The following is a 25734-nucleotide window of genomic DNA, read 5'->3' as shown; positions in this document are numbered from 1 at the left end:
ACTGTCCCCTTAATATCATTCTGAAGGCTCAATCTCTGGTTTCTAAGTGAGGTGGAACTCCAAATTGGTTCCTTCCTTTCCTATTCACACTGTGGAAGATAGATTTTGGGAGGGACTAGATTGTGAGGGATAGGAAAGAAGAAAGGGGCTTTCCATCCCCGTGGGGCTGGGTTTAGGGAGAGAGCAGCTCACTGTGAAGGCTATGGGAGGGCAGTGATAATGGTCTTTCTCTTCTGAGGTTTCTGTTCCCCCTACAGCAAGACAGAGGAAGGGAAACAAGGCTCCAGCTTCAGAAGGGATGGGCATTTCTGTCACCACCCCCCTCTCCCCACCTATACCCAGGGTGAACCTCCAACATGGGTTGCATGGAAGATACACATATCTGTGTAGGTGGGAGTTGGAAAGGGGGGAGGAACCTATTGGGGTAGTAGGGATTAAGATGCCTGAGGTGAGAGAAACTAGAGGCTAGAATACCTTCCTAGCTTTTACCCTCCACAATAGCCCTCCTTCTTCCACTGAACTGGGCCCCAGGACTCCAAACGACAGAATTGTATAGTTGAAAGGGACCTCCAAGGTCCTCTATTGCAACTTTTACAGGAATCCAACAGACAGACAGACAGACAGACAGACATATACACACTCACACACTATTCCTCTTAAATGGTAATCCAACTTTTGCTTGAAGATCTCTTGGGATAGAGGTGGGGGAACCCACTACCTCCCACTTCACCTTTGAATAGCTCTAATTGTCAGAGAGTTTTTACTTATATCAGGCCTAAATCTCCCTTTCTGCAATTCCTGCTTATTGTTCCTAGTCATATCCTCTGAAACCAAACAGACCAAGTTCAATCTCTCTTCCACCAGCTAGCCCTTTCAATATTTGAAAACAACTATCATATTCCTTCCAGTTTAAACATTAGTTCATTCAACTGATCTTCATATGTCATTGTCTTCAGGTCCCTTCTGGGTCCTGAAGAACCCATCTCAGGGGACCTGGGTTCTACTGAGGGTAGAGTGGAAGCTCCAACTCCACCTGTCCTTTCCCTTCCTTATCAGAACTCCTCCCAATTGACCCAGATGCATGAGTATCTCTTCAGACAGGGTGAGGGGAAAAGGGCTGGCACCTTCATCAGAACTGGGATGGGGTGGAGGCTGGGATGGGCTGGGTATTGGAAGTTACCCAGTTTCCTTCAATCCCATGGATCAAAGAGGATAAACAGAGCCTGGAATCTGGGAATAGGGGAGATGGGATCCCTTGCTGAAATCCATAACCTCCAATGAGATAGCATGTATACAGTGCTTTGCAAACTTTGAAGTACCCTATAAATGCTAACTTATTATTATTACTACTCTGAGCAATAATTGCTGGGAAAAGGGACTACTCCTGGGCCCTACCACAGCCCCTCAGATATATAGGAGGATACAGAAGAAGGTTTAGATTCAGGGACTCCAAGAACAATAGGATAAGACGGAGAGGAAATAGGCTTTGGATGCAGTTTCTTTATGAGCTGGGATGGACTGGTTTTATCTGATCTATAGAGGGCACAGAACAAGAGGGGCTGATGGTACAGAAAAAAAAAAAAGAAAAATTCAAGCAAACAATAATCCAGGAAAGAGATGCAGATGATTCTCTGGTTGGGAGGAAGATTTAGCTAACCCCTGCTAAGAGTTTCTTCAGGTACCAACCCACTCATTTTAAAGATGAAAAGACTGAGACCTAGACAGGGGAAGTGACTAATTTTCTCAAGATCCCCCAACTAGTAGTAACAGAACTGAGACTAGAATTTGACTCTCTCCCTCAAGTCTCTTCCCACTTCAACACAGCCTCTACCCAGCTACCAAAGGAACTTTCTTCAAGTGTAGATGTCAGTAATAAATAAGCATTCATTAAGCACCTACTATTTGCTAGGTACTGTGCTAAGCTTTGGGGATAAAAAGAAAAGACAATGACAGTCCCTTGCCTGGAGAAGCTCACAATCTAATGGGAGAGACGATATGCAAACAACTATGTACAAACAAGTTATACACAACGGAAATTGGAAGTAATCAGTAGTGGGAAGGCACTAAAATGAAGAGGCATTGGGAAAGGCTTCCTGTGGTAGGTGGGATTTTAGTTAGAACTTGAAGCCAAGGGTTTAGAAGTAAGGAAAAAGTATGGGGGAAAATGCCTACAGTGGGCAGATGGAATTATTTGCTTCAGGAATATGACCATGTATGACACTCCAATAAACTCCAGTGGCTTCCTATAGGTTTTAGGAAAAAATATAAAATAAAAGAAAGAAAAGGAAAGAAAGAAAGGTAGAAAGAAAGGAAGGAAGGAAGGAAGGAAGGAAGGAAGGAAGGAAGGAAGAAGGAAAGAAAGGAAGGAAGAAAGAGAAAGAAACTTCTCTGTTTGGCTTTTAAAGTAAAATTGACATCAATATTATCAAAGGACAAAATATTTTTGGTGCACTTAGCACAAGTGCCTGGCACATAGTAGGCACTTAATGCTTATTCCTTCTCTTCCTTCCTCCCCTTCACACCCTAGCCCAGGGGTGGGGAACCTGTGACCTCAAGGCTACATGTGGGTCTCTAGGTCAAGTTTGGCCCTTTGACTGAATCCAAAATTCACAGAACAAAGGTTCCTCACTCTTGCCCTAGCCCTAACCTATCTTTCTAACCTCTCTCTCTCCATACACAAATATACATCTGTGAAATATATGTGTATAATACATACATGTATATATCAATAACGCATATATCCATACCTACAATATATACGTGGATGTGTATGCATGTGTATATGTATGTATGTATGTATATGTGTGTGTATGCATGTATATATACACAATCTCCCATTCCTGAATTTGATGGTCCAGTCACACTGGCCTTCTCTCTGTACCTCCCATAGAGCACTCTATCTCCTATCTCTACTTTGTGCTAGCTAAGCCTGGAATGGACTTCTGATTTCCCTTAGAATTCCATATTTCCTTCAAGCCCCAGATCAAGCACTCCATCCTTCCTGATCCCCCAACTGCTGGTATTTTCCCTTTCAAACTATCTTGTATCTAACTACCTTGTACTTGTTTCATATTTATGCTATATACATTTATTTTGTATATTGTCTTCTCTAATAAAATGCGCTCCTTAAGATCAGGGACCATTTTTTTTGTCTTTGTATTGCTAGTGTCTAGCACAGTACTTGGCACATAATAGGCACCTAATAAATGCCTTTTGATTGATTGATAGGTTGATTGATGGAATACAGATCTTCTGACTCCCCCTCCAGGGCTCCTTCTACCAGAGCACCATGGCTTATGGGGCACAGAGGCAGAAGGATGGGTATAATAAGCCCTGACCCCCATGCCTCCCATTCCTAGGAGGCTGCAACCAGGACCCGGGAATCTTGTCCCTTAGCACCTGGAATGAGGTGGGTCATAGGATCTCAAAGTGCCCTTAACTGGCAGTCTTGGCATCATCTCCTCCCCCGGAGGTGGTAGAGGCTGGAGATGACCTAGTCTGGGTGAACAGGAAGCTCAATTTATGGGCTACTGGTCCCCTGATCGAGGGATGCCTTGTTAAATTGGCTTTTATGAGTTTTTCCTTGGAGCCAGGAATGAGGAGAAGAGGGAAGAGGATCTAGGGAACTGGAACCCCAAGAAAAATTGGCTGAGGAAGGTGGGAGGGATAATATCCTGTCACAGACTTCAGGGAATGAGGAGGAGACATGGGGGGGGTGGCAAATGAGAGGGGTTGATGGTGCAGCATGACAGACTGAAGTTAGATATCAGGAGAGAACTACCAAGTAGAGCCCTAAACATGATCCTCTGTACTCATATTATTAATTATTTTATTTTATTTTTTAAGGTCAGGGCTGGGATTGTATGAAGGAAGGATGAAAGGAGGGATGAAAGGATGAAGGAGGGATGAAAATCAGACTTCAGGAGGGACTTCCTGGAGTGGGCCATGGGGGGAAGACCCCAGATTATTCTTAGATGAATTTGAGAAAATCAGAGGGTGTGTTGTTTTTCCTTCCTGGGAGATCTTGGGTAAAAGATCTAGGGTGGCAGGGAAGGAGAATAACTGCATGGTATAAAAGCAGAGGAGAGGGCTAATATGACCCTAGAGTGGTGGTTTGTTTTGTTTTTTGGTATTGGACTTTGGTTTTCTGGATGGCTCTGGATGGAGAAGAAGGGGCGGGTCCCTTGGGGAGAAGGGGGAGCTTACCTCTTTCTCCTCCCAATACCCCAACTTCCGGGTACGGATTGGGATCTGTAGCAACTTGAGAGGCGGAAATTCTGGTTTGTTTGACTCACCCGCCCCAGGACTCCTTGCTTTGAAATTGGCATTTTCCTGGACACCATGGGCACCTGGATTGCTGCCCTCTTGATTCGGCCAGATTGAGCCTTCCCCCCCCACTGCCCCATTGGGGCATTGACACCCCCCAACCCTCCCCTTTCCCCTCCTGATTTCACCTGTTCTTGGATAATCTTCCCAGCTGGGAGCCAGCACATCTGAGTTCTTGTTGGGGGGCAGCTCAGCACTGCATCTAAAGGGTATGTGAGAGTGGGAAGTGCTGGGGGTGTGGTGCGGTGGGAAGGACTTAGGCAGGGAAGGGACAAGGGAGAAGAAGTTGGTAGGGTGAAGGACAGTATGAAGACAGGGAAGTATAGGGAACCATAGAAACATCAGGACACAGAGAGACGTGGAGAAAGGTGATACAGAAACATGGGGTGACCTGAAGAGGGAAATAAAGACTAGAAAGAGCAGACCGAAGAGAGATGTGGGTCTGTCACATCGGTTAGTCCATGCATATTTACGTTAACTGAATACAGCTGGACTAACCAATGTGAAAGACCCACATCCTGAGTCAGTGGGGGAGTGAGGCAAAAAGGACACTGATTTGCATTGAGCTTGTAATTAGTGTCAGAGAACTGTCTAAGCTCCATCAGGTGGGGCAATTCAATTAGATTTTATTTAACTTAAAAGGGGGTGGGGAGAGGGAGAGAGAGAAACTGAGGCGGTTAGAGCCCAAACCAGATCAGGCAAAGGCAGAGCTGTGCCCAAGGGTCATGTGTGGGTTAGGGGAAGGCTAATGGAGAAAAAGGGCTGTGGAAGGATGACTAGAAAGAAGGAGGTGGGAAGGATGGAGGAGACAGGAAACCTGAGCCATCTAAGACCTGAATGGATGTGTGCCTTCTCACAGGCTCACTGGCTCAGTGTCTGGCTCTAGAAGTCCTGAAAAAAAGATCAGGAGGGAAGGTGTCTTGGCCCCTTCAGCAGGAGGGATAGAGGTTAGACTTTTGCAGGGACAAGGCTTGAATGTGGAAGTGGAGGGGCCTCAAGGGTAGCAGAGGTGACCCAGAGATTACAGCAGGGGCTCTTCTACTTCATTTGCCACAAAGGGCAGAGCTGGGGACCCACCTGAATTTTAATGAGGGATAGATTCTACCCCTCTACCCCGAATCTTTCCATACCATTCCCCCACCCCCAACTTAGCATTCACTCACTTCTTCCTCCCTGGGCTGTGCTTTGAGTTGAGGGAGGGAAGATAGGGGGTGGAGTAAAGGGGGTGGGGAGGAAGGGATGTGAGGAGGGTTACTCAGTTAGAATATGTGTCTTCCTCTGTCTCTCTGCAGAACTTCCAAGTGACACTGAGAGCCACCATGGTTCACTCAGCCCCTCGCCTGAACTCCAGGATCTTTTTCCTTCTCCTGTTCCCCCCTATGCTGCTGCTGCTGTTCCCTGGAGGTCTGGGCCAGGGTCCAGTGCCCAGGGTCAAATATGCTGCAGGTAAGAAGGTCCTTAAGGGCTGGGCAGGGGGAGACATAGGGGCAGGGGGAGACATATAGGCAGAGGAAGAAGAGGAAGGAGTAGATGGAGAGGGAGAAAAAGCAAGACTGAGTTAAAGGAAGAAGTGGGAGAGAGAAGGCAAAGGAGCAGACAGATGGGGGAAGAAGATACAAGAAGATGAAAATGGGCAGGGACAGAGAAATGGGATAGCTGCTGAGAAAAATACAGAGAGGGAGAGGGAGGTGAAAAGGATCTCAAAGGAGAGGAAGGAGGGAGGGAGACAGAGATGGGAAGGAAAGAAATGGGAAATCAATAGGGGGGAGCTAGAGAGACACAGGAAAAAGACACAGAGAGATGGGAGAGACAGGGAAATGGGGGAGACATGAGGGTGTTAACCAGACTGAACCAGCCTCTAACCTGTGGATGACGGGAGAGTCAGGAATCAAACAGAAGTTTAATTTGAAAGTGAGGGAAATGGCTTGTAAGCAAGGACACAAGTGCCGGGGCCCCACCCCTAGTGGGGGGACCCAAGGCAGTGTGGGGACATCTCAGTACTTATACCAAGAGCTGCATAGTGAACTATAGCCCTAACAATGAGGGGTAACAGCAACAACGTGACAAGTTTAATCATAGCAGTGCTTCATGACTAGAACATGGGTACTTATCCAAGTTTGTCCAGGGCTTATCCAAGCACAGAGAGCACCTTGTGTTGGTCAAAGCAATACAATGATTATGTGATTTTGCCAGAGGGTGTGATCATTCAGAGGGTGAGCGCTTATGCCAAGCTCAGGACACAGCTTGCTTGCTGGACCTTAGCTCTGGAAAACAGGGTGTCTCCTAATATCCTGACAAGGGTGACAGAGAGACAGAAAGAGCTGGGGGAGAGGGGGATGGATATAAGATAAAGAAAGAGAGAGAGACACAGGAAAGTTACAGAGGGGTCAGAGATGGAGAGATAGGCGAGAGAAAGGGAGATGGGTTAGAGAATGAAATGGCAGAAAATTCATCAACAAGCAATATTAAATGTGCCAGGCCATAGGCTAGATACCAGAGATAACAAGATAAAGGTAAAATAGTCCCTGTCCTCAAGGGACTTACAATCCAGACAGACAACATGTATATGGATAAACACATGTATATGTACATCTATACATATATTGCATATACTGAACTGCCAGTGCTCATGGAAGGGGAGGACTGTGTAATGAGACTGGAAAGGTAGGTTAGGGCCAGGTCGTATAGAGTCTTAAGCGCCACACAGAGGTATTTGGACTTCATTCTAGAGGTTATAAGAAGCTATGGGAGTTTATTGGATAGGGGAGCGATATGTTCAGATCTGCCCTTTAGGAAAATCACTTTGATAGTTATGAGAAGGATCTAGAGTATGGAAAGACCTGAGGCAGGGAGGCCAATTAGGAGTCTATTGCAATAGTCCAGGCAAGAAGAGATGAGGGCCTGAAATAGGGTGGTAGCTGTAGGGGGAGCGGTGTGAAGAAAGGGTAACAGCTTTGTGAAATGTCATGAAGAAAGAGGCAAGGTTTGGTTACTGTGGCAAGATAGAAACAAAAATAAAACAGATGAGAGACAAAGAGTAGGGGAACAGAAAAAAAGAAATGGGTGAGAAAGAGATCAGAGTGATAAACATTATAAGTGATAGTGATAAGGAGGATAGAAACAATATAGAAAGATGGGAGAGGTACAAAGAGAGGAAAGAGTTAGAGAGAAGAAGGGCAGGAGACATATATGTGTATATATATGTATATATATACATATATATGTGTGTATATATACGTATATATATGTATATAGATATACACACACACAAAGAGTTATATAAAAAAGGGAAAGAAATATGATTATAGAGAATGAGACAGGGCAACATTGTAGGAAATGGACAGAGAATAGAGACCCATTGTAGCAGGAGGGGAGAGGCGTGGATAGTGAAAAGTCATTTGGAAGAGGATTGAGTTAGGGAAGGGGGTGTGAGAGGAGTATAAGTAAAGGAGGTGGCCCGTTCCCCTCTCTCACCTCCCCAGGGTCACAGGTTTCCCTTCACTTCCTACCCTGAAAGGATACTGAAGAAATCCTTGGGAATCTGCTGGTACAGAACAAGAAGCTACTTGAAACAAGCATTTACTATGTGTCAGGCACTCTGCCAAGTGCTAGCGTTACAAAAAGAAGTAAAAGATAGTCCCTGCCCTCAAGGAACTCACACTCTAATGGGGAAGACAACAAGCAAAAAAAAAAAAAATATATATATATATATACATACATATATAGATATAGATATAGATATATGCAAGCTATACACAGGATAAATGGGAAATAATTAACAGAGGGAAGGCATGAAGGCATTAGAATTAAGAGGACTGGGGAAAGTCTTCCTGTAAAAGATGAGATTTTAGTTGGGACTTAAAGGAAGCCAGGAGGCTGAGATGAGGAGAGAGCATTCCAGGAATGGAGAACAGGTAGTGAAAATGCCCTGATTTGGGAGATGGAGGGTCTTGCTCAAGGAACAGCCAGGAGGCCAGTATCACTAGATCCAAGAGTATATATAACAGGGAGTAAAGTTTAAGAAGATTGGGAAGGTGGGAGGAGGCTAGATTATGAAGGGCTTTGATTTTGTACTTGATCCAGGAAGTGATAGAGAGCCACTAGATTTTGTTGAGTAGGGGAGTAATGTGGTGGGACCTTGGCTTTAGGAAGATTAAATTGACAGCTGTGTAGAAAATGGACAGGAGTGAGGAGAGCCTTATGGCAGAGAGATCAATCGGTGAGCTATTCCAATAGTACAGGGTGAGGTGACGAGGGCCTACACCAGGGTGCTGGCAGTGACAGAGAGAGAAGGGGGCATATTGGAGAGATACTACAAAGCTAAAATTGACAGACTTCAACAATAGATTGGATGTGGCAGGTGAGATAATGAGGAGTTGAAGATGATACCAAGGTTGTAAGCCTGAGGGGACTGGGAGGATGATGTCCTAGACAGTAACATGGAAAGTAGGAGATGGGGAGGGTTTGTTGTCAGTGTTCAGTCATTTCAGTCTGACTTTTCATGACCTCATTTGGGCTTTTCTAGGCAGATACTGGAGTGGTTTGCCATTTCCTTCTTTGGGTCATTTTATAGATGAGAAAATTGAGGCAAACAGGGTTAAGTGACTTGCCCAGGGTCACACAGCTATTAAGTATCTGAGGCCAGATCTGAACTCAGGAAGATGAGTCTTCCTGCCTTCAGGTCCAGTACTCTATCTACTGTGCCATCTGGCTGCCACCTAACAGGGAAGGTTTTAGGGAGGAAGATAATGAGTTAAATTTTGGAATGTAAGATGTCCACTAGATGTCCACTTCAAGATGACTGGGGTGCATCTGGAGATGTGAGATTGGGGGTCAGGAGTAAGGGTAGGGCAGGATAAGCAGATATGAGAATTGTCAGCATGGAGATGGTAATTAGATCCATGAGAGATGATGAGCTCACCAAGTAATATAGAGGAAAAAGAGAAGAGGATCCAGGACAGAAGCCTGAGGGATGTCTACAGTCAGAGGACATGATCTGGAGGAGGATCTAGTAAAAGAGACTAAGAGAGTGGTCAGACAGGTAGGAGAAAAATCAGGAGACAGTGGTGCCCCCAAAACCTAGAAAGAATCAAGGAGGAGAGAGTGATCAACAGTGTCAAAGGCTGGAAAGACACTGAGGAGAAGGAAGACTGAGAAAAGGTCACTAGATTTGGAAATTAAGAGATCACTAGTGGACAAGCCAGCAGCAGATCCTACCCATTCCATGGCACATACTCACATTTAAGACTATGAAGCAACATAACACACTGGAAAGAGTGCTAGATTTGTAGTCAAAAGACTTGGGTGCAAATTCTACCTGTCACTTACTACATGTATGAGCTAGGCAAGTCACTTAACCTGTCTTAGCCTTTGTTTCCAAAGAGGTTGGACTAGTTGACTTCCAAGGACCCTTCCATTTCTAGGTGTATGATTGTATGATTATACCAGGGTACGGAAAACAGAGTAGATCTGGCACAAGGGTCACAATTATACAGCCAAACCATAGAGCAGGATTCTGGCCACCCTGGCCACTGCCTGGAGGCCCATGGCTGCCTAGGCTCTTATCTACAACTCAGGAGGGATGTATTTCCTGTTGTCAATAAAAGGCTGTGCCAGGATTTCTCCCCAAAGCATCTGGAACTGCTCATCTTTCTCCTTTGGAGTCAAAGTTAGGGTGTCAGCTGAGCCTGAGCCTGAAGCAGTAAAGGTGCTTCTTCAACTACTGAGTCAAGAGGTAGGGGAGAGGTTAGCGAGGTACAGCAGGAGGGCCGAGATGATTCTCTCTAGTCATCTCACTCTGTGGTTTGGTGTGTTCTTGTCATCTCAGTCTATATGGCTTACGAAGCTTTGAGTGATGTGGGGGCAACCCACAGCCCCTAAGCCAGAGCCTTGTATACAGTGTTTGTCGATCGAGTGAATCTGTCTAGATCTTTGTCTGGGTGAGACTTAATGTCTATGTGTATCTAAGTAACTGTATTTCTGCATGGCTCAGAATCACACAATCTCAGATTGACTGTGATCGATCTACACTAACCTATTCGTGAACAAGATTCCTTTTGCAATGTACCTTACAAGTGCTCATCCACATGTTCGGTATTTGGTATATGTCATATCCCCAATTAATCTATAAACCCGTTAAAGTCAAGGATCTCATCTTCTTTAAACTATTTTCCTCTGTGCCTAACTAGTGTTCATATACAGTAGGTGTTTAATAAAGTCAATTCAGTTCAGTCCAGCAGACACTTGTTGAGCACCTACTATATATGCATGGTATTATGCTAGGCTCTGGGTTATGCAGACAAAAAAAAATAGTCCTCCCCTCAAGAACTGCCATTCTAAATAACTCCACACAGAGATAAATAAATGCAACATATACTCAAAGCTGCTTGGCATGCATAAAGGGCTCTCATAGGAGGTGGCAACTGAACTAAGCCTCGGAAGGAGATATTATTTACTGAATTTGAATTGTGAATTTAGGATAACATTATTTCCTTTTCAGTTTGGTACCCCCACTTTCTACTTCTTGGGAGAATGTGTTTTACTTATATATTTTCAAAAACTAAATTTAAATTCTCACCAAACCAATTTGTTTTTAAGTCATTTGTTAATGAGAGACAGGAAATAGAACTGAAAATGATACGTATATTATCTTTGTTGCATTTGGATGAATAGAACCCCCCAAAAGTGCTCAGTTAGCCTTTAAAAACCCCCAGGGAAGGGGAACTTACTCCCTCCTGAGGGACCCCATTCCACTCTGAGAGAGCTCTAATTGTTGGCAAGATTTTCTTTACATCGAGTGTAAATCTGCACCTTCCACTGCATTTCACCTGTGTCTGCCATGTGGGACCAAGCAGAAAGAGTCTAATCTCTCTTCTATGGGACAGCCCTTCAGAGATTGAGATCACATTGTCCCCCCACCCCCCGAGACTTCCCTTCTCTAGACTGTCTCTGGCAGTGTATCTCTCTGGGTCTGCATCTCTAGGAGTCTGTAAACGTGTGTTTTCTTGGGTCAGCAGTCCCAGGCCAGGTTCTGGAGTGTGTCAAAGTTGTCTCCACCTTCTTTGCCACTATTTCTCTACTTCCCTGCTTTGGGGGATCTCCTTGGGAAGCTTCTTGTGCCCCCTAATATGTTCTCCATGCCCTAGGCTATTCCCTGACCACCCAGAACATGTAGCCTTCATCCTGCCCCTGTGTTGCCTATAGCTTCCCATTGAAATCTTTTATATGTTGTCTTACTACACCATACAAACCCCCAATGTCTTGTTTGCTTTGTTTCTTCAGAACTTAGCACAATACCTGGCATATAATAAATGCTATCTATGTATCTATTTATCTCTACCATCTGTCTGGAATCCCCCGCCCTACACAACTCCTGAAAACAGTTAAATACAATACTATGGATGAAGGACTGTGGCTGAGAGTACTTAAAATCTTACTCTTCTACTCTTACACTTTTCTGTTTGTGAACAGAAAGAATTGGTGGGTGTTTTATAAGACACTATCAGAGATGGCCAATGTTTTTGACCCTGGGCATTGTCTGAGGCAAGATTTAAACAGAGGTCTTCCTGGTTCCAAGCTCCAAGCTCTACACCTCTACTGCACTTAGCTACCTCAGGACCTTATTAGTCTCATTACCCTGGGCACCTCACTTAACCTCCTCCAGCTTCAGTGTCTTCACCTGCAAACGGGAGTCATAACGGCATCTACCTCATAGAGTTGTTCTAGGACCAGATGAAATACTATATAGAAAGCACTTAGCAAACCTGAAGAGTTAACTATGCAAGTCTTAGTTATTCTCATTGTTAGTTAACTAGTTTGGTTGCCATTTAAAGCTATTTCCTTTGGTAACAGTGGTAATAGTGTATTGTTCTCTTGATTCTGCTTTGTTCACTTTCCAGCATTTCATCTGGAGGTTATTCTTCCTCACTCTCAGGATTACTCATTTGCACTAATAGAGAGTGTTGGAGGAAGCCCTCCTATCCCTTCCATGCAGACACACACACACACACACACACACACACACACACACACACACACTCACACACACACTTCCTAATCTCCTTTTTCTGGGAAGAGAGGCAGGCATTCTTACACGGGCCTTCTGGAGATAATACATCTGTTTTGGTTGTCTGAAACAGAGCCTAAGGAAGGGTGGGTAGCTTGAGCCAGGTGGGAGGGGAGGGAGGCTCCTGGCAGGCTAAGATGTGGGGGGAGATGTCTTTGGGAGGGGAAGCTACATGGTGCTGCTCAAATATCACACCACGTAGGCAGCCACCTACGGGTGTTTCTCTTCTCATCTGTGTGTCTGCCTGTTTGTGATCCTGTCTAGGGCTATTTCTGTGTTTGCTGGTCTGTCTGTGCTGATCCTATAGTTGGTTGTTTATCTTCATGTCTATCTGTGAGACCATCTCTCTTTCTTTCAACATTTTAATGTATTATTTATTTATTTCTAGCATTCTTTTCTTTTTAAATTTGGAGTTCCAAATCCTCTCCCCATACCTACTCCACCCACTGAGAAGGCAAGCGATATGATATCAGTTATACATGTGAAATCATGCAAAACCTATTTCCATATTAACCATATTTTTTTTAATAAAAGTAAGTGAGAAATTATAGTTCAGTTTGCACTCGGAGTTCATCAGTTCTCTCTCTGAAGGTGGATAGCATTTTTTCACGGCGAGTCCTTTAAAATTGTCTTTGATTTTTGTACTGATCAGAGTAGCCGAGTCTCTCACAGTTGACCATCATTACAACATTGCTGTTACTGTACACAGTGATGTGAGAACATCCCTTGACACCATTTCCTTCCTCCTCGTTTTGGTTTGGGATATCGGTGTACCCATCTCCACCCCCCACCACCTTGATAGACACCTTTCACCTGATCTCTCGATTGCTATCTTTTTTAAATACATGCCAAATATGTAATGAAACTAGCCCTAGTACGGGAGCTGGTAGACCTGGGTTCTAGTCTGGGCTCTGCAACCTGCATGACCTTGGACAAGTCCCTTCCTTTCTCTCAACCTCATATCCCTTATTTATAAAATGAGGGCATTGGTTTTGATGAATCTGATTTGTAAGGTCCCTTCTACCTCTAACATTCTACGTTTCTCCTTTTGTCTGCTTTCTGTGTGCCTGCCCCTCCTCTCCTGACCCCCTCCTCAAAGCTCTGTGCGCCCCAGCCCCAGGGCTGTCATTACTCTGCCTTCTGGTTGCCCAGCACTCCAACACAGCTGGTTCTTCACACAAAGCAAGTATGGCTGCCAGCAGGATAGGGCAAGAGGAGGGAGATACTGCTGCCAGAGCCTGGGCGGTGATGGCATACACTGCCAATCCCCTCCCTGTTCCCCATTCTCCTACTCTTCTGCTGCTTCCTAGCTGGGCCCTCCCCTTGCCGGCTCACCAACTACCTCACCAAGCTCTGACCTCTCCTCTCTTCACCCTCACCCTCTTTCAGGTGATAGGCATCGTTCTGTGAGCCTCTTTAGCAAGGAGGGTCTTCAGGATTTTGATGAACTGCTTCTAAGTGAGGATGGGGCCACTCTGTATGTGGGTGCTCGGGACTCCATCCTGGCCTTGAACATTGGCAAACCAGGCATCCCAGGCCTTCAGAGTATGGTGAGTGCCAGACTGAGAGGCAGGGGGACTGATGGAAGGAAACAAAGGCTGATGGCCCCTGGGTGGGCTGTGTGGGGTGTTCACTCTTAACTAATTATCCAGTGTTCATGCATAATATAACTAATTAATGAAATAATTAGGATGAGCATGCAATCACCTAGGATAATGAATGTTAGAATAATTATAATCATGTTAAAATTTTGGTACAAAAAGAACGTCAATTTCACCTATTGATACACTAATTATCACCACTATATTCGGGAATACCGTAGCCTGGTAGAAAGAACAGTACATACAGAGTTAGCTCATATGGATCTAAAGCCTAGCTCTTCCACTTTGCTATTTTGTGTGACCTGGGGCAACTCTATTCCTCTTTCTGAAAAATGGGGAAATAAGATGACAAAAGTCCTTTTAGCTCTAAATCTTGTAAACATTCATAATCACTTACGACAGTACTTACAGGAGAAGTGTTTGGAGAACTATCATAACTATTAATATTGAGAAGAATATTAAGAGGGTCAATAATTTACATTAATGTTGTTAATAGGCATGCTAATTAAAATTGTAACAGCAGTTTTCGCTGATGCACATTCTTTACAAATTTTTTTCACTTGATGGGCAGAATCTGTGACAGGAAGATGGTGGTGGTGGTGGTGGTGGTGGTGGTGGTAGTGGTAAGGAAGTAGTTAGAGTCCAGTGATCTAATGAACCTATGTCTGGACCCACCCTCCTTCTTCTGTCTCTCCAGATTCCCTGGGAAGCCAGTCCCAAGAAAAAGAGAGATTGCATCTTTAAGAAAAAGAGCAATGAGGTAAGAGGAAGTGAGCGCATAGAGGGTAGAGGTCTAGAAGGTGAAACCCAGAGCCTTTGGGCCAAAGACCTGTTTAAGAAATGTTTGTTGAGGGGCAGCTAGGTGGCGCAGGGAGTAGAGCACCGGCCCTGGAGTCAGGAGGACCTGAGTTCAAATCCCGCCTCAGACACTTGACACATAGCAGCTGTGTGACCTTCGGCAAGTCACTTAACTTGACACATAGCAGCTGTGTGACCTTCGGCAAGTCACTTAATGCCAATTGGCCTGCAGAAAAAATAAATTAAAAAAAGAAATGTTTGTTGTGTTCACTTGGTCTCTATTTGCGTGCCAGTTTGGATGTTACAGTAGTGTAAATTGATAGTCCATTGATAGTCCCCAATTTAACAAAGATATTTATGCATGGCACCATGGATACCAAAATAAAAAAACAGTGCCTATACAAGTAAGTTGCTTAGAGGAAAGAGAGCGAGAGAGTACACTAACAATTGGAAAGGTGAGAAAAGGCTTCACGTAGAGGGTGATGACCCCCTGCACAGAGCCTAGGAGGAAGCCAGGGTTTGGAGGTAAGGAGAGAATGCATTCCAGGAATGGAGTTTTTGCTGTGCCAAGACGCAAGGAGTTGGAGGAGAAATGCTGAGTTCAGAGAACTACAACTCTGCCAACTTGGCAAATAGAGCATTTGTGAAAGGAAAGTTATATGAAATGAGTCTTAAAAGGTAAAATGGGAGCCAGACTGTGGAAGGAAGGTTGGAAAATCAGGAGAAAACAGTGTCAGGGAAGCCAAGCGAGGAAAGAGAATCCAATGGGAGGACAGTCAACACTGTCAAAATTTGATGAGAAGCAACAAGTTAGATGAGGATTACCTCCTCCCCTGCCTTCTTTGTGTCTCCCCATCTTTTATCCCTCCTCACAACTGTTCCTCTGTCTTTCTCAGTGTCTTCTCCAGTCCTTGCCAGTCTTCCCTGCATCTCTTCTGTCTTCTCTTTTCTTTCCTAATGTCCTAGTTCCTCTTCTTCTTTCTCAGTTTCCTTTTTTTTTCTTTTTTTTGGAAATAATCGGGTTTAAGTAACTTGCTCAGGGTCACAAGGCTAGTAAGTGTTTGAGGTTAGATTTGAACTCAGGTCCTCCTGACTCCAGGGCTGGTTCACTATACCATCTAACTGCCCCTCTTCCTGGGTTTCTAACCTTGTCCTCCAGTGCCCCCAAGCCCCTGCCCCTCTGCTCCAATGCTCCACACTGGATCAACCTTGGGCCCTGTTCTCAGAGGGACTCAAGTATCCAGGCAGATAACATCAGGAAAATATTGCTTCCCCTTGTCCTTCAGACTGAATGTTTCAACTTCATCAGAGTCCTAGTGGCTGTCAATGCCTCTCAGCTCTACGCCTGTGGAACCTTTGCCTTCAGCCCAGCCTGTACCTACATAGTGAGTCGTTAGGCCTCCTGCTTTCCCATCTTACCCAGTCACAATCCCTTTTCCATCCCTTGAAAAATATTCTCTCCCAGACACGGGACTTTGGCATCCTCAACCCTCAGAGGGCTATTATGGGGTAAATGGCCTAGCATCTAGGCTTATCCCTCTCTTCCCACCAAAAAAACCCCCCAGAAAACCAACCAAAAACTTTTCCTCACCTTCTGGATGATCACCTCCCCAAACATGGAACCTGGCATACTAGACCCTCAAATCCAGACCCTTGGGCCCTAAGATTTAGCCACCCATTCTCCCACACAACTTGTTTCTCAGACTTAAGACTCCATCAACCTGGTTCCAGCCTTTCTTTTCCACTCTACCCCCCACCCCACACTCAATCCAGGAGCTGCAGGATTTTTCCCTGGTCCCTATCCCAGAAGAGAAGATCCTGGATGGCAAAGGACAGAGCCCTTTTGACCCTGCCCACAAGCACACAGCAGTTTTGGTGGGTGAGTATCAAATTCTCCTCTTCCATATCTAGTTTCCTTCCTAGGATCTTCATCCTAAGGGGTCTCCAGTTTGCAGGTTTGGAAGGACAGCCACAAAAAGAAAAAAGGAAGCCAGAAGACCTGTCTTATATATCCCCATATCTCAGCCTCTGACTTTTAGAAAGGAGGAGGCAAGAGAAGATCCCAGAGGGATTTTAGAGAAAATTTGGGTAGGAGAAGAGACAGTAAGAAACCAGTGAGACAAAGAAGGAGAAACACAAGCCATGTTTCAGGGGAGCAAAGTCAAACAGAGTAGGGTGGTTGGAAATAAGACTGGAAAGATATGATTGGTCTAGATCACATCTGGTCTCAGGTGTCAGTGACTGGAAAACCATTGAAGGCTTTTGACCCGTAGAGTGATATAAAAAGAAAAACAATTTTAAATTGCTCTGACTTCTGTAAGTGGTCAGGTTGGATTGGAGGAGAATCACAGACTCACAGGAAGCAACAGTGTGGTTTAGCGGATAGAGCTAGCTGGAGCTAGTAAAATCTGAGTTCAAACACTACCACAAATTCTTTTTTTTTTTTTTTTTAGGCAATCAAGGTTAAATGACTTGCTTAGGGTCATACAGCTAATACATGTCTGAGGCTGGATTTGAACTCACATCCTCCTGATTCCAGGGCCAGTGCTCTATCTACTGTGCCACTTAGCTGCCCCTCTAATTCTTAATAAGCTATGTGATTATGGGCAAGGAGATTAACCTCTCTAAGCTTGAGCTTTCACATCCATAAAATGGGGCTAACAATACTTGCACATGTATTTCATAGGGTTGTCATGAAGATTAAATTAGATAGTATTATGTAAAGCTGTTTATAAAACTATATAAATGTTGGATATATTATTAGGGGTTTTAGAGCAGGTAGAACTCTTAGAGATCATTTAGTTCAAATCCTTCATTTTGCAGAAAAGGAAAATGAAGTCAGAAAAACAAAATGACATGCCAAAGCCCCAGTGTGAACCCAGGTCTTCTACTCTCAGTCCAATGGAATAGAGGGGAGGAAGGAAGGGAAGGAGGGAGGTAGGTAGAGGGATGGTCAAGGGAACCAAAGGAAGACAGAAGAACCTTGCCAAAGCCTGATTGCTCTGTTTCTTCCTACTGTCACCTCAGATGGGATGCTCTACACTGGCACCATGAACAACTTCCTGGGCAACGAGCCCATCCTGATGCGAACCCTGGGAACCCAGCCTGTCCTCAAGACTGATGCTTTCCTCCGATGGCTCCAGCGTAAGGATACCTGAGTTATGTGGCCCCTGGTGGCCTCAAACCTCAGCGCAGCTCCCAAACTTTGTCTGGGACATAACCACAGCATCGTAGGACCTGGACTAGGCAGGGAAACCAGACATTCAGGCAACTTAGCTTCTGGGGTCTTTAGAATCATTGGGCTTTCACTGCAGGGGGGGACCTAGGCCGCTGGACTCCCAGACCCTAACCCCATCTCCTCTTCCCCCCTGAAGCGGATGCCTCCTTTGTGGCCTCCATCCCCTCTACCCAGGTCGTTTACTTCTTCTTTGGGGAAACAGCCAAAGAGTTTGACTTCTTCGAGAAACTCACCATCTCCCGAGTAGCACGAGTCTGTAAGGTCAGAGGGGACCTTTGGGATAGGATGGAGGAGCTGGAAATGGAGGGGCCAATGGGTCAAGCTCACAGGAGGGGGTAGACTCTAAATAAAGGGGTCCTAACGTCTGGCTCTGCTCCCCAGAATGATGTGGGTGGGGAGAAGCTACTGCAGAAGAAATGGACAACATTCCTGAAAGCTCAGCTGCTTTGTGCCCAGCCTGGCCAGCTGCCCTTCAATGTGATCCGCCATGCAGTCCTGATGCCTGCTGACCCCGCTGCTGCTTCCAGAGTCTATGCTGTCTTCACATCCCAGTGGTGAGTAAGAGGCTCAGAAGGTCAAGGGTGGAGACGGGGGAAGTCTGGTAACTGAGAATTCTCTGACATCTGAATGGATCTGGTGTCTGGGAGATCTGGTCATTGAGGGGTCGGGCTCTCAAATTATCTAGGTTTTTAAATTTTTTTAATTTTAAAGAGAGAGCTACTTGGTGTTCCAACAGCGCTGTATATGATCTAGACATCTGGTTAACTGTAAGATCTAGTCTGAGAGAGATCTGTGATCTGGTTCCAAGGGTTAGAGAAATCTATTTCTGTTCCTGAGACTTCTAAGACTTGGATTCTGTGACTGCCAATCTCACTACTCCTCCCATTCGGCAGCTCAGTCCTGGGCAGAGCAAGCAAGTAGAGCAGGTGTGAGAGACACCTCCACCCATCTGTGCCTGCCACCTGCCCCAGGGCCTGAGCCCCAATTAATCCTCATTAAGGATAATGACACTTCAGATCACATGCTGGGCAAAGATCCTGCCTCGGGCTGGGTGGCCAGCATCACTGAGGGGATCTCTAAGTGCTGAGCACCACCCTTCCTACAGAAGGAAAGGCAGCCAGGTAGAGGTCCATTCCATGCCCTGTGTGTGTCTTCAGGCAGGTTGGAGAGACCAGAAGCTCAGCGGTCTGCGAGTTCTCTCTCTCAGACATCGAGAAGGTCTTCGAGGGGAAATACAAGGAGATGAACAAAGAAAGCTCTCGATGGAATACATACAGTGGCCCAGTGAGCAACCCCCGGCCTGGCAGTGTGAGTAGCACCTTTGAACACTATACACCTGCCAAGCTCCACCTTCCAGGTCTGATAAGTATGGGCCAACCCCTGTCTCTCTGTGCACACCCAGAATCTGGCCTTCCAGCCCTTACTGTGTGTGTGTCAGCAGCTCCAAAGGGAGGTAGGGAAAGTGGAAGAAGGCCTGAGCCAGGAACCCAGGGGGAGGTGAGAAAGGTCCTTCCTTGGAAAGTACTCCCAAATGAGTCAGCCTGTGTTGGTCACCAAGACACCAAGATCTCAGGGCCCAGCCCTGAAGTGAGGAGTTCCAATTAGTAGGGACAGGAGCTGATATCTACAGTGCTTTAAGAGTAAAAGCAATAATTATAATTATAATAATAAAATGACCAGCATTTATAACACTTTAAGGTTTCAAAATGCTTTACAAATGTTATTTCATTTGATCCTCATAGCAACCTGGGAGGTAGGTGAGATTACATTTTACAGATGAAACTGAGGCAGGCTGAAGTTAAGTAACTTGCCCAGAGTCATATAGTTAGTAAATATTGGAGGCAGGATTTGAACTCATGCCTACCTGACTCTAAGTCGAACATTCTTCTCTCCTATTTATAATTTATTATTATAATTTATAATTTATTATTATTACATTATCTTCTTCCATCTGGGGTTGAAGGCAACATGGAAAGAGGAACCCAAAGAAGGACAGTGGGGGGTGGGGGATATTAAGTGGTAGATTTGAAGAGCTATCTTTGACCTTGCTTCTGTTTGGCTTCAGTGCTCTGTGGGTCCCTCCTCTGACAAAGCTTTGACTTTCGTGAAAGAACATTTCCTGATGGATGAGAAGGTTGTGGGGAAGCCCCTGTTGGTGAAACTGGATGTGGAGTATACCAAGCTGGCTGTGGAGATGGCCAGGGACATCAGCGGAAAAGGCTTCTTGGTCATGTACTTGGGCACCAGTAAGTGCTTAGAGATCCCCCTTGGAGAAACTTGAATGAAGACGTCTGTTGCTAGACAAAAGGGAGATTTGATGTGGGAAGCCATAGGTGTCTTCTAGAGATCCATTTCTATAGCATCTTGAGGTTCATAAAGTGTTACAACAATCCAACCAGATAAGCAGCATAAAGATTATTACCTGTATTTTACAGACGAAGAAACTGAGGTTTTAGAAAGGGATAGTGACTTGCCCAAAGTCACAGCTAGGTGGCGCAGTGGATAAAGCCCTGGGCTTTGAATCAGACTCTTTCAGAGTTCAAATTCTACCTCAGATGCTTGCTAGCTCTGTGACCTTGGGCAATGTAAATACTAAATAGTAACTGTTTCTCTTTTGGCCAGGAACCCTGAGGGTCTTCTACTCCCAGTTTGATTTTTTTTGTTTTATTAAAGGGGCCATCCCTTGATTAAATTCTTAAAGAGGCCTCTTCACTGAATGAGCTTTACCTCACTGAAAGTGAGAACCTGAAAAGGCCTTAGCCTAAAAGGGCCAGGGTCTCCCATTGCATCCTGGGTCATCTCCAGTCGTTCTGGTGAATATCAGGCCACTTGGCCCCAGATGGCTCTGGAGGAGAAAGTGAGGCTGGTGACCTTGCACGGCCCTCCCTCACTCAAATCAAAGTCAGTTGCAAGTCATCTCATCATCTCCCTGATGTCATGGTCCTCTTTGAGAATGAAGCACAAACACAACAATGACCTCGGGCAAGTCACTTAACCCTGTTTGCCTCAGTTTCCTCATCTGTAAAATGAGCTGGAGAAAGAAATGGCAAACCACTCCAGTATCTTTGCCAAGAAAACCCCAAAATAGGGTCACAAAGAGTCGGATACCACTAAAAATAATAAATAATATATTGTATATATTTTATATATAATATATTATATAAATAACATAGTAAATAATAAAAATAACCAATAAAAATAACAATAAGAACGAAAGAGTTGGAAAATTCAGAGGTCAGATTCAAACTCTGGCCTCTGGACTTTAAGCACGGGGGTCCTTCTACTATGCCATGATGCCTTTCAGATCTGGGGTAGGAGGAAACCAAGAAGGAAAGGATGGGCAGCTAGGGCCCAGAGAAAAGAAGGCAGGGTAGCGGTGGAGATTCTTAAGGAGTATTCTCTGAAATCCGTCTTATAGAATCTTAGAGTTAACAAGGAATCCAAGAGATGGCCTAGTGGAAGGATGCAAGTTAGCCTTCAGAGAGAAGAAAACCACTAACTTTCTTGATAGGTGGAAAGGGGAAGCCAAAGAAAGGAGAAGGGGTTATCTTACATAAAAAGAAAGCAGAGAGTGAAGGACAGGGAAACAGAAGAGCCAAAATCCCTTCTCCAAGTGCCCCAGTCTTTCTGTATCTCCTACCAGACACAGGTTCCCTCCACAAGGCTGTGGTAGGTAAGGACAGTGATACACATCTGGTGGAAGAGATCCAGCTGTTCCAGGAACCTGAACCCATCCGAAACCTACTACTGGCACCTGCCCAGGTGGGAAGGGATCCAAGCCCTGCCTTACGTGGGGAAGGAGACAGGAGAGAACTTTGCTGGCCATTGAAGGGATTGCCTATCATAGTGTGGGTCTCTCCTGGGGAAAGGGATACTTGGGCTGGCCTTGGGATTTCTGTGCTAAGATGATGTGTCTTTCTATCCCTCTTTTACCTAGGGAGCACTATTTGTGGGATACTCTGGGGGGCTTCTGAGGGTCCCCCGAGCCAACTGCAGTGTCTACGGGAGCTGTATAGACTGTGTCCTTGCCAGGGACCCCCACTGTGCCTGGGACACTGTTGAAGAGGCCTGCCGTGTCTTTTTCAATACCTCTGCAGACTTGTAAGTGTTGTTGCCCAGAGCTCCCTTCTTGCTCTAGGGACGGTAGAATGGAAATGGCACAGTGGTTTTCTTGCACTGTGCCCTCGTATGGCTGTTTGGAGGGGATCTCTTGTTAGAAGTTTACCCTAATTGCAATATATAGATTCAAATTCTGGCTTGTCTCTCAGCCTGCTCTGACCTGCCCATAACAATGGCTTAAGTGCCCTTCTCTTTTTCCTTCCCCTCATGGTTGTTTTGAGGCACCCCATCTTTGCTATGTTTCTACTCTTGAAGGTAACAGAGCCTTCTCTCTCCCAGCTATCTGACTCCATTGCCCTAGGTAGTTTTAAGATCTTTGACCCACCCTACTCCTCCCAAACAAGATGCTTTCTAAAGCCCCACCTGCTCCTTTAGCAGTTTCTGGCCTCCACCCTACCCTCTCCCCATCCTGATCTCCAACAATTTATCACCTTTGCCTTCTTATCTCTCCAGAACTTCCTGGAAACAGGACATAGATGTAGGGAACCCAGCATGGGCATGTGTCAACGGGCCCATGGGTAGAAGTCATCACCGACCCCAGAGTCCACCCCAGCTCAGTGAGTATGGAGTGGGACCAGGAGGAAGGAAAGAGGGTGTGGTGTTGGCGTAGGGGTATAGAGGGTGAGGGATAATCCATCCTTTCCCCCATCAGGAATTTTGTTCACTAAAACTCTACCTGTCCAATGTACCTGGTTATTTTGGGGACCTAGGCATCTGGAGGTAGGAATTGAACAGCCTGGTAGGAAATAGAAGCAGGGCACTGTAGAAGGAGAGAGTAAAGATATTTGACCTAAGACTAAAATTGGGGGTCATAATTGGGTGAAGGGGAAGGTTTTGGATTAGGGCAAAGGTTGAGGCCAGAGTTGCATTTGGACTTGGGGTAGAGAACTCTCTAAAACCCTGTTCCTCCCTTTTTGACAATTTCAAGTGCTCCCCTCTATTTGTCAGTCCTGTTCTGCCTCCCCATTGCCTCAGGAATTCACGTAAGAAAGAAAAAAAATAAAATAAGGAAACCCAGAGTGATCCTTGTCCCAAATGTCAGAGGGTGATATGGGTTAAAGTCCCCCTTTCCACCTCCTTACTTTTACTACCTTCATCTTTCCTCTTCTCTCTCCACATAGTTAAAGAAGTCCTGGCTCCCCTTCACTCCATCTTGGAACTCCCCTGTCCCCAAACCTCCACCCTAGCTACCTACCACTGGACTCACAGAGCAACCCCCATTCAGACTTCTTCCTCAGCAGTCTACAATGGTTCCCTCATGCTCCTACTTCGGGAGGAAGTCAGAGGCCTCTACCAGTGCTGGGCAACTGAGAGCGGCTTCACCCATCCTGTTGTCTCCTACTGGATACAAACCCAGGAGGACCCCTTGCCCCTGGATCCAGAATTGGCAGGGATTCCCAGAGAACGAGTGGAAACTCCTTTGACTGTTGGGGGACCCACCCCCTTGACCACTCCTAGGTCATATTGGTCCCACTTCATCATTGTCACTGTCCTCTTGGCTTTGGTTCTCTCTGGGGCCCTAATTGGCCTTGCCTTTTCTCCATTGCGGGCAGTCCAAGCACAGAGGAAAGTCCAGGGCTGTGGTACCCTGCCTCCGGGGGAAAAGGCCCCATTGAGTGGAGAGCCCCCTCTCCAGCCTCCCAAGGACACCAGGGCCCTGAACGGAGGGGGTGTGGATGCTGACAACAACCAGCTGGGGACTGAAGTGGCATAGACCCTACAACAGCATGCAGGAGATGATGAAAGATCGTAATGGTACAATGATACTATGGTATGGTGAAGAGTTATCCTTGGTAAAGATCACCTGACCCAACCATAGGAAATTGTTGGGGTGACCCTACAATAACAAATGGGAAGGAATGGCCACAGAAAGCCACGTTCCTCTTACCAAGAGGACCTTGTCCTCCCTCTGCCACTCTGAGCCACTCTACAGAAATAATGAAGAGCACACCCAGCAGCTTAAAACCACCCCTGGGACACGACCCATCTTGTAAGGACATGCCAGCCCTAGGCACCTTCCCCTGACCAAGAGCTTTAGGGTGGAACCTCTCTTGTCAGGAGACTGCCCGGAGTGTTGAACCAGTTTGGCAGTCACAAACCATTCCAAGGGACCCTTCTGAAACAGATCATGCTAGGAAATCCTCTTGTGATAATATTCCCAAGCAACACAGTCATTGACCCTGGCTGGAAACCCAATCATAACTTGTGATGGGACTCAGACCATTATATCCACCGGCACTCTTGTCCCCCTTCGGTCTGATGAGGATCTACAGGAAGCCATGTCCCTCTTCATTCCAGTGTTCTCACAAATGACCCTTGGGTGTTTTCTCCCAAGGTTTCGCCTCTCCTGATGCAATGGGGAACAATTTCCAATTTCCCTCCCCCCCGCCATAGAATTATGGGGAGTGGGGTAATCTGAGCCTTGCACAAATATGGCCAACCGTGGCCTCTTTCAACTTTGCCTCTGCCCTTATCCACCTTACCAGTCCCCATAAAGATGCACCATCCCTCCTCTACTCTTCCCCTTTGTTTTTGTCTTTGGAAAAGTGTACGCCTTGCCACAAACAGTTTATTTTTTATTAAAAAGACAAAACTTAAAGGTGGCTACTTTCTTCTTGAAGGTACAGCAGGGAAGTTGGGACAGAGAATCTAGGTAGGGTGTACAAGCTGAGAAGTTTCATGATTTTCTGGTTCTCATTTTGAACCCCATGGTTGGCCATTTCAACATCCCTTTTCTACTCCTGTCCACTGCCGCAATCTCTTGACCTTTTCCTTCCCCAATCCCCAACCTAAGGTTATCACCACCATGTCTGCTTTCTAGGCTACTACTGTGGCCAGAGAAGCAATGAACTCATTTGTTACACTTTCATGCTACCTGGTTTCAACTATTTGGCATTCCTTTTATTTATCCCTTATTCATTCCTTGGCAAATCCCCTATGGTGATCTGTTTTAACTTATTTCTACATTCTCTTCCCTCTCAGGTTACCTGATTCATGGAAAAGATTGAAAACATTATTGATGTCTTTAAATCAACAAGCATTTATTAAGACTATCTCCTGATCCAACCATAGGATATTGTTGGGGTGACCCTACAATAACAAATGGGAAGGAATGGCCAGAGAAAGCCACATTCCTCTTACCAAGAGGAGATTGTCCTCCCTCTACCACTCTGAGCCACTCTACAGTGCCAGGCACTGTGGGCCAGGCACTGTGCTAAACACTGGGGATATAAAGATGGGCAAAAAACATTCCTTGCTCTCCAGGAGCTGACATTCTAATGGGAGAAGACAACATGCAAACATTTCTGTACAAACAAGTAAACTGGAGATAATCTCAAGGTCACAGCATTAGCATTAAGGGGGATTGGGAAAGGATTCTTGAAGAAGGTAGGATTTTAGCTAAGTCTTGAAGGAAGCCACAGAAGTAGAGATGACAAGGAAGAGAACTAATGTGCAGAAAAGGGGAAAGAGTATCATGAAGGAGGAACAACCAGGAAGCCCAGTGTCACTGGATCACAGAGTATATGGAAAAAGGAAGAAAGACTGGAAGGGTAGGAGGTGGGTAAGTTAGAGCTTTAAAAGACAAG

The 25734-nt window shown here is 45.6% G+C and overlaps 1 protein-coding gene across 1 annotated transcript; it reads left to right on the top strand.

Annotated features, from left to right (window-relative positions):
• Window positions 1–4251: 4251 nt before the first annotated feature.
• SEMA4A (semaphorin 4A) lies at window positions 4252–24746 on the top strand. Its single transcript, XM_036757172.1, has 15 exons — window positions 4252–4535; window positions 5619–5772; window positions 13781–13941; window positions 14690–14752; window positions 16077–16175; window positions 16564–16669; window positions 17818–17934; window positions 18165–18289; window positions 18410–18582; window positions 19186–19336; window positions 20094–20274; window positions 21672–21790; window positions 21966–22129; window positions 22601–22704; window positions 23269–24746. Exons 2-15 carry the CDS (start codon window positions 5646–5648, stop codon window positions 23859–23861), a joined length of 2283 nt encoding a protein of 760 aa, XP_036613067.1. The 5' UTR covers window positions 4252–4535; window positions 5619–5645; the 3' UTR covers window positions 23862–24746.
• Window positions 24747–25734: the final 988 nt, after the last annotated feature.

This window comes from Trichosurus vulpecula, chromosome 4 (genome assembly GCF_011100635.1).
Source record: "Trichosurus vulpecula isolate mTriVul1 chromosome 4, mTriVul1.pri, whole genome shotgun sequence".
In the NCBI taxonomy this organism is placed as follows: domain Eukaryota; kingdom Metazoa; phylum Chordata; class Mammalia; order Diprotodontia; family Phalangeridae; genus Trichosurus; species Trichosurus vulpecula.
The sequence above is the reverse complement of the archived record's forward strand: the minus strand, read 5'-3'. Positions and strand labels throughout refer to the sequence as shown.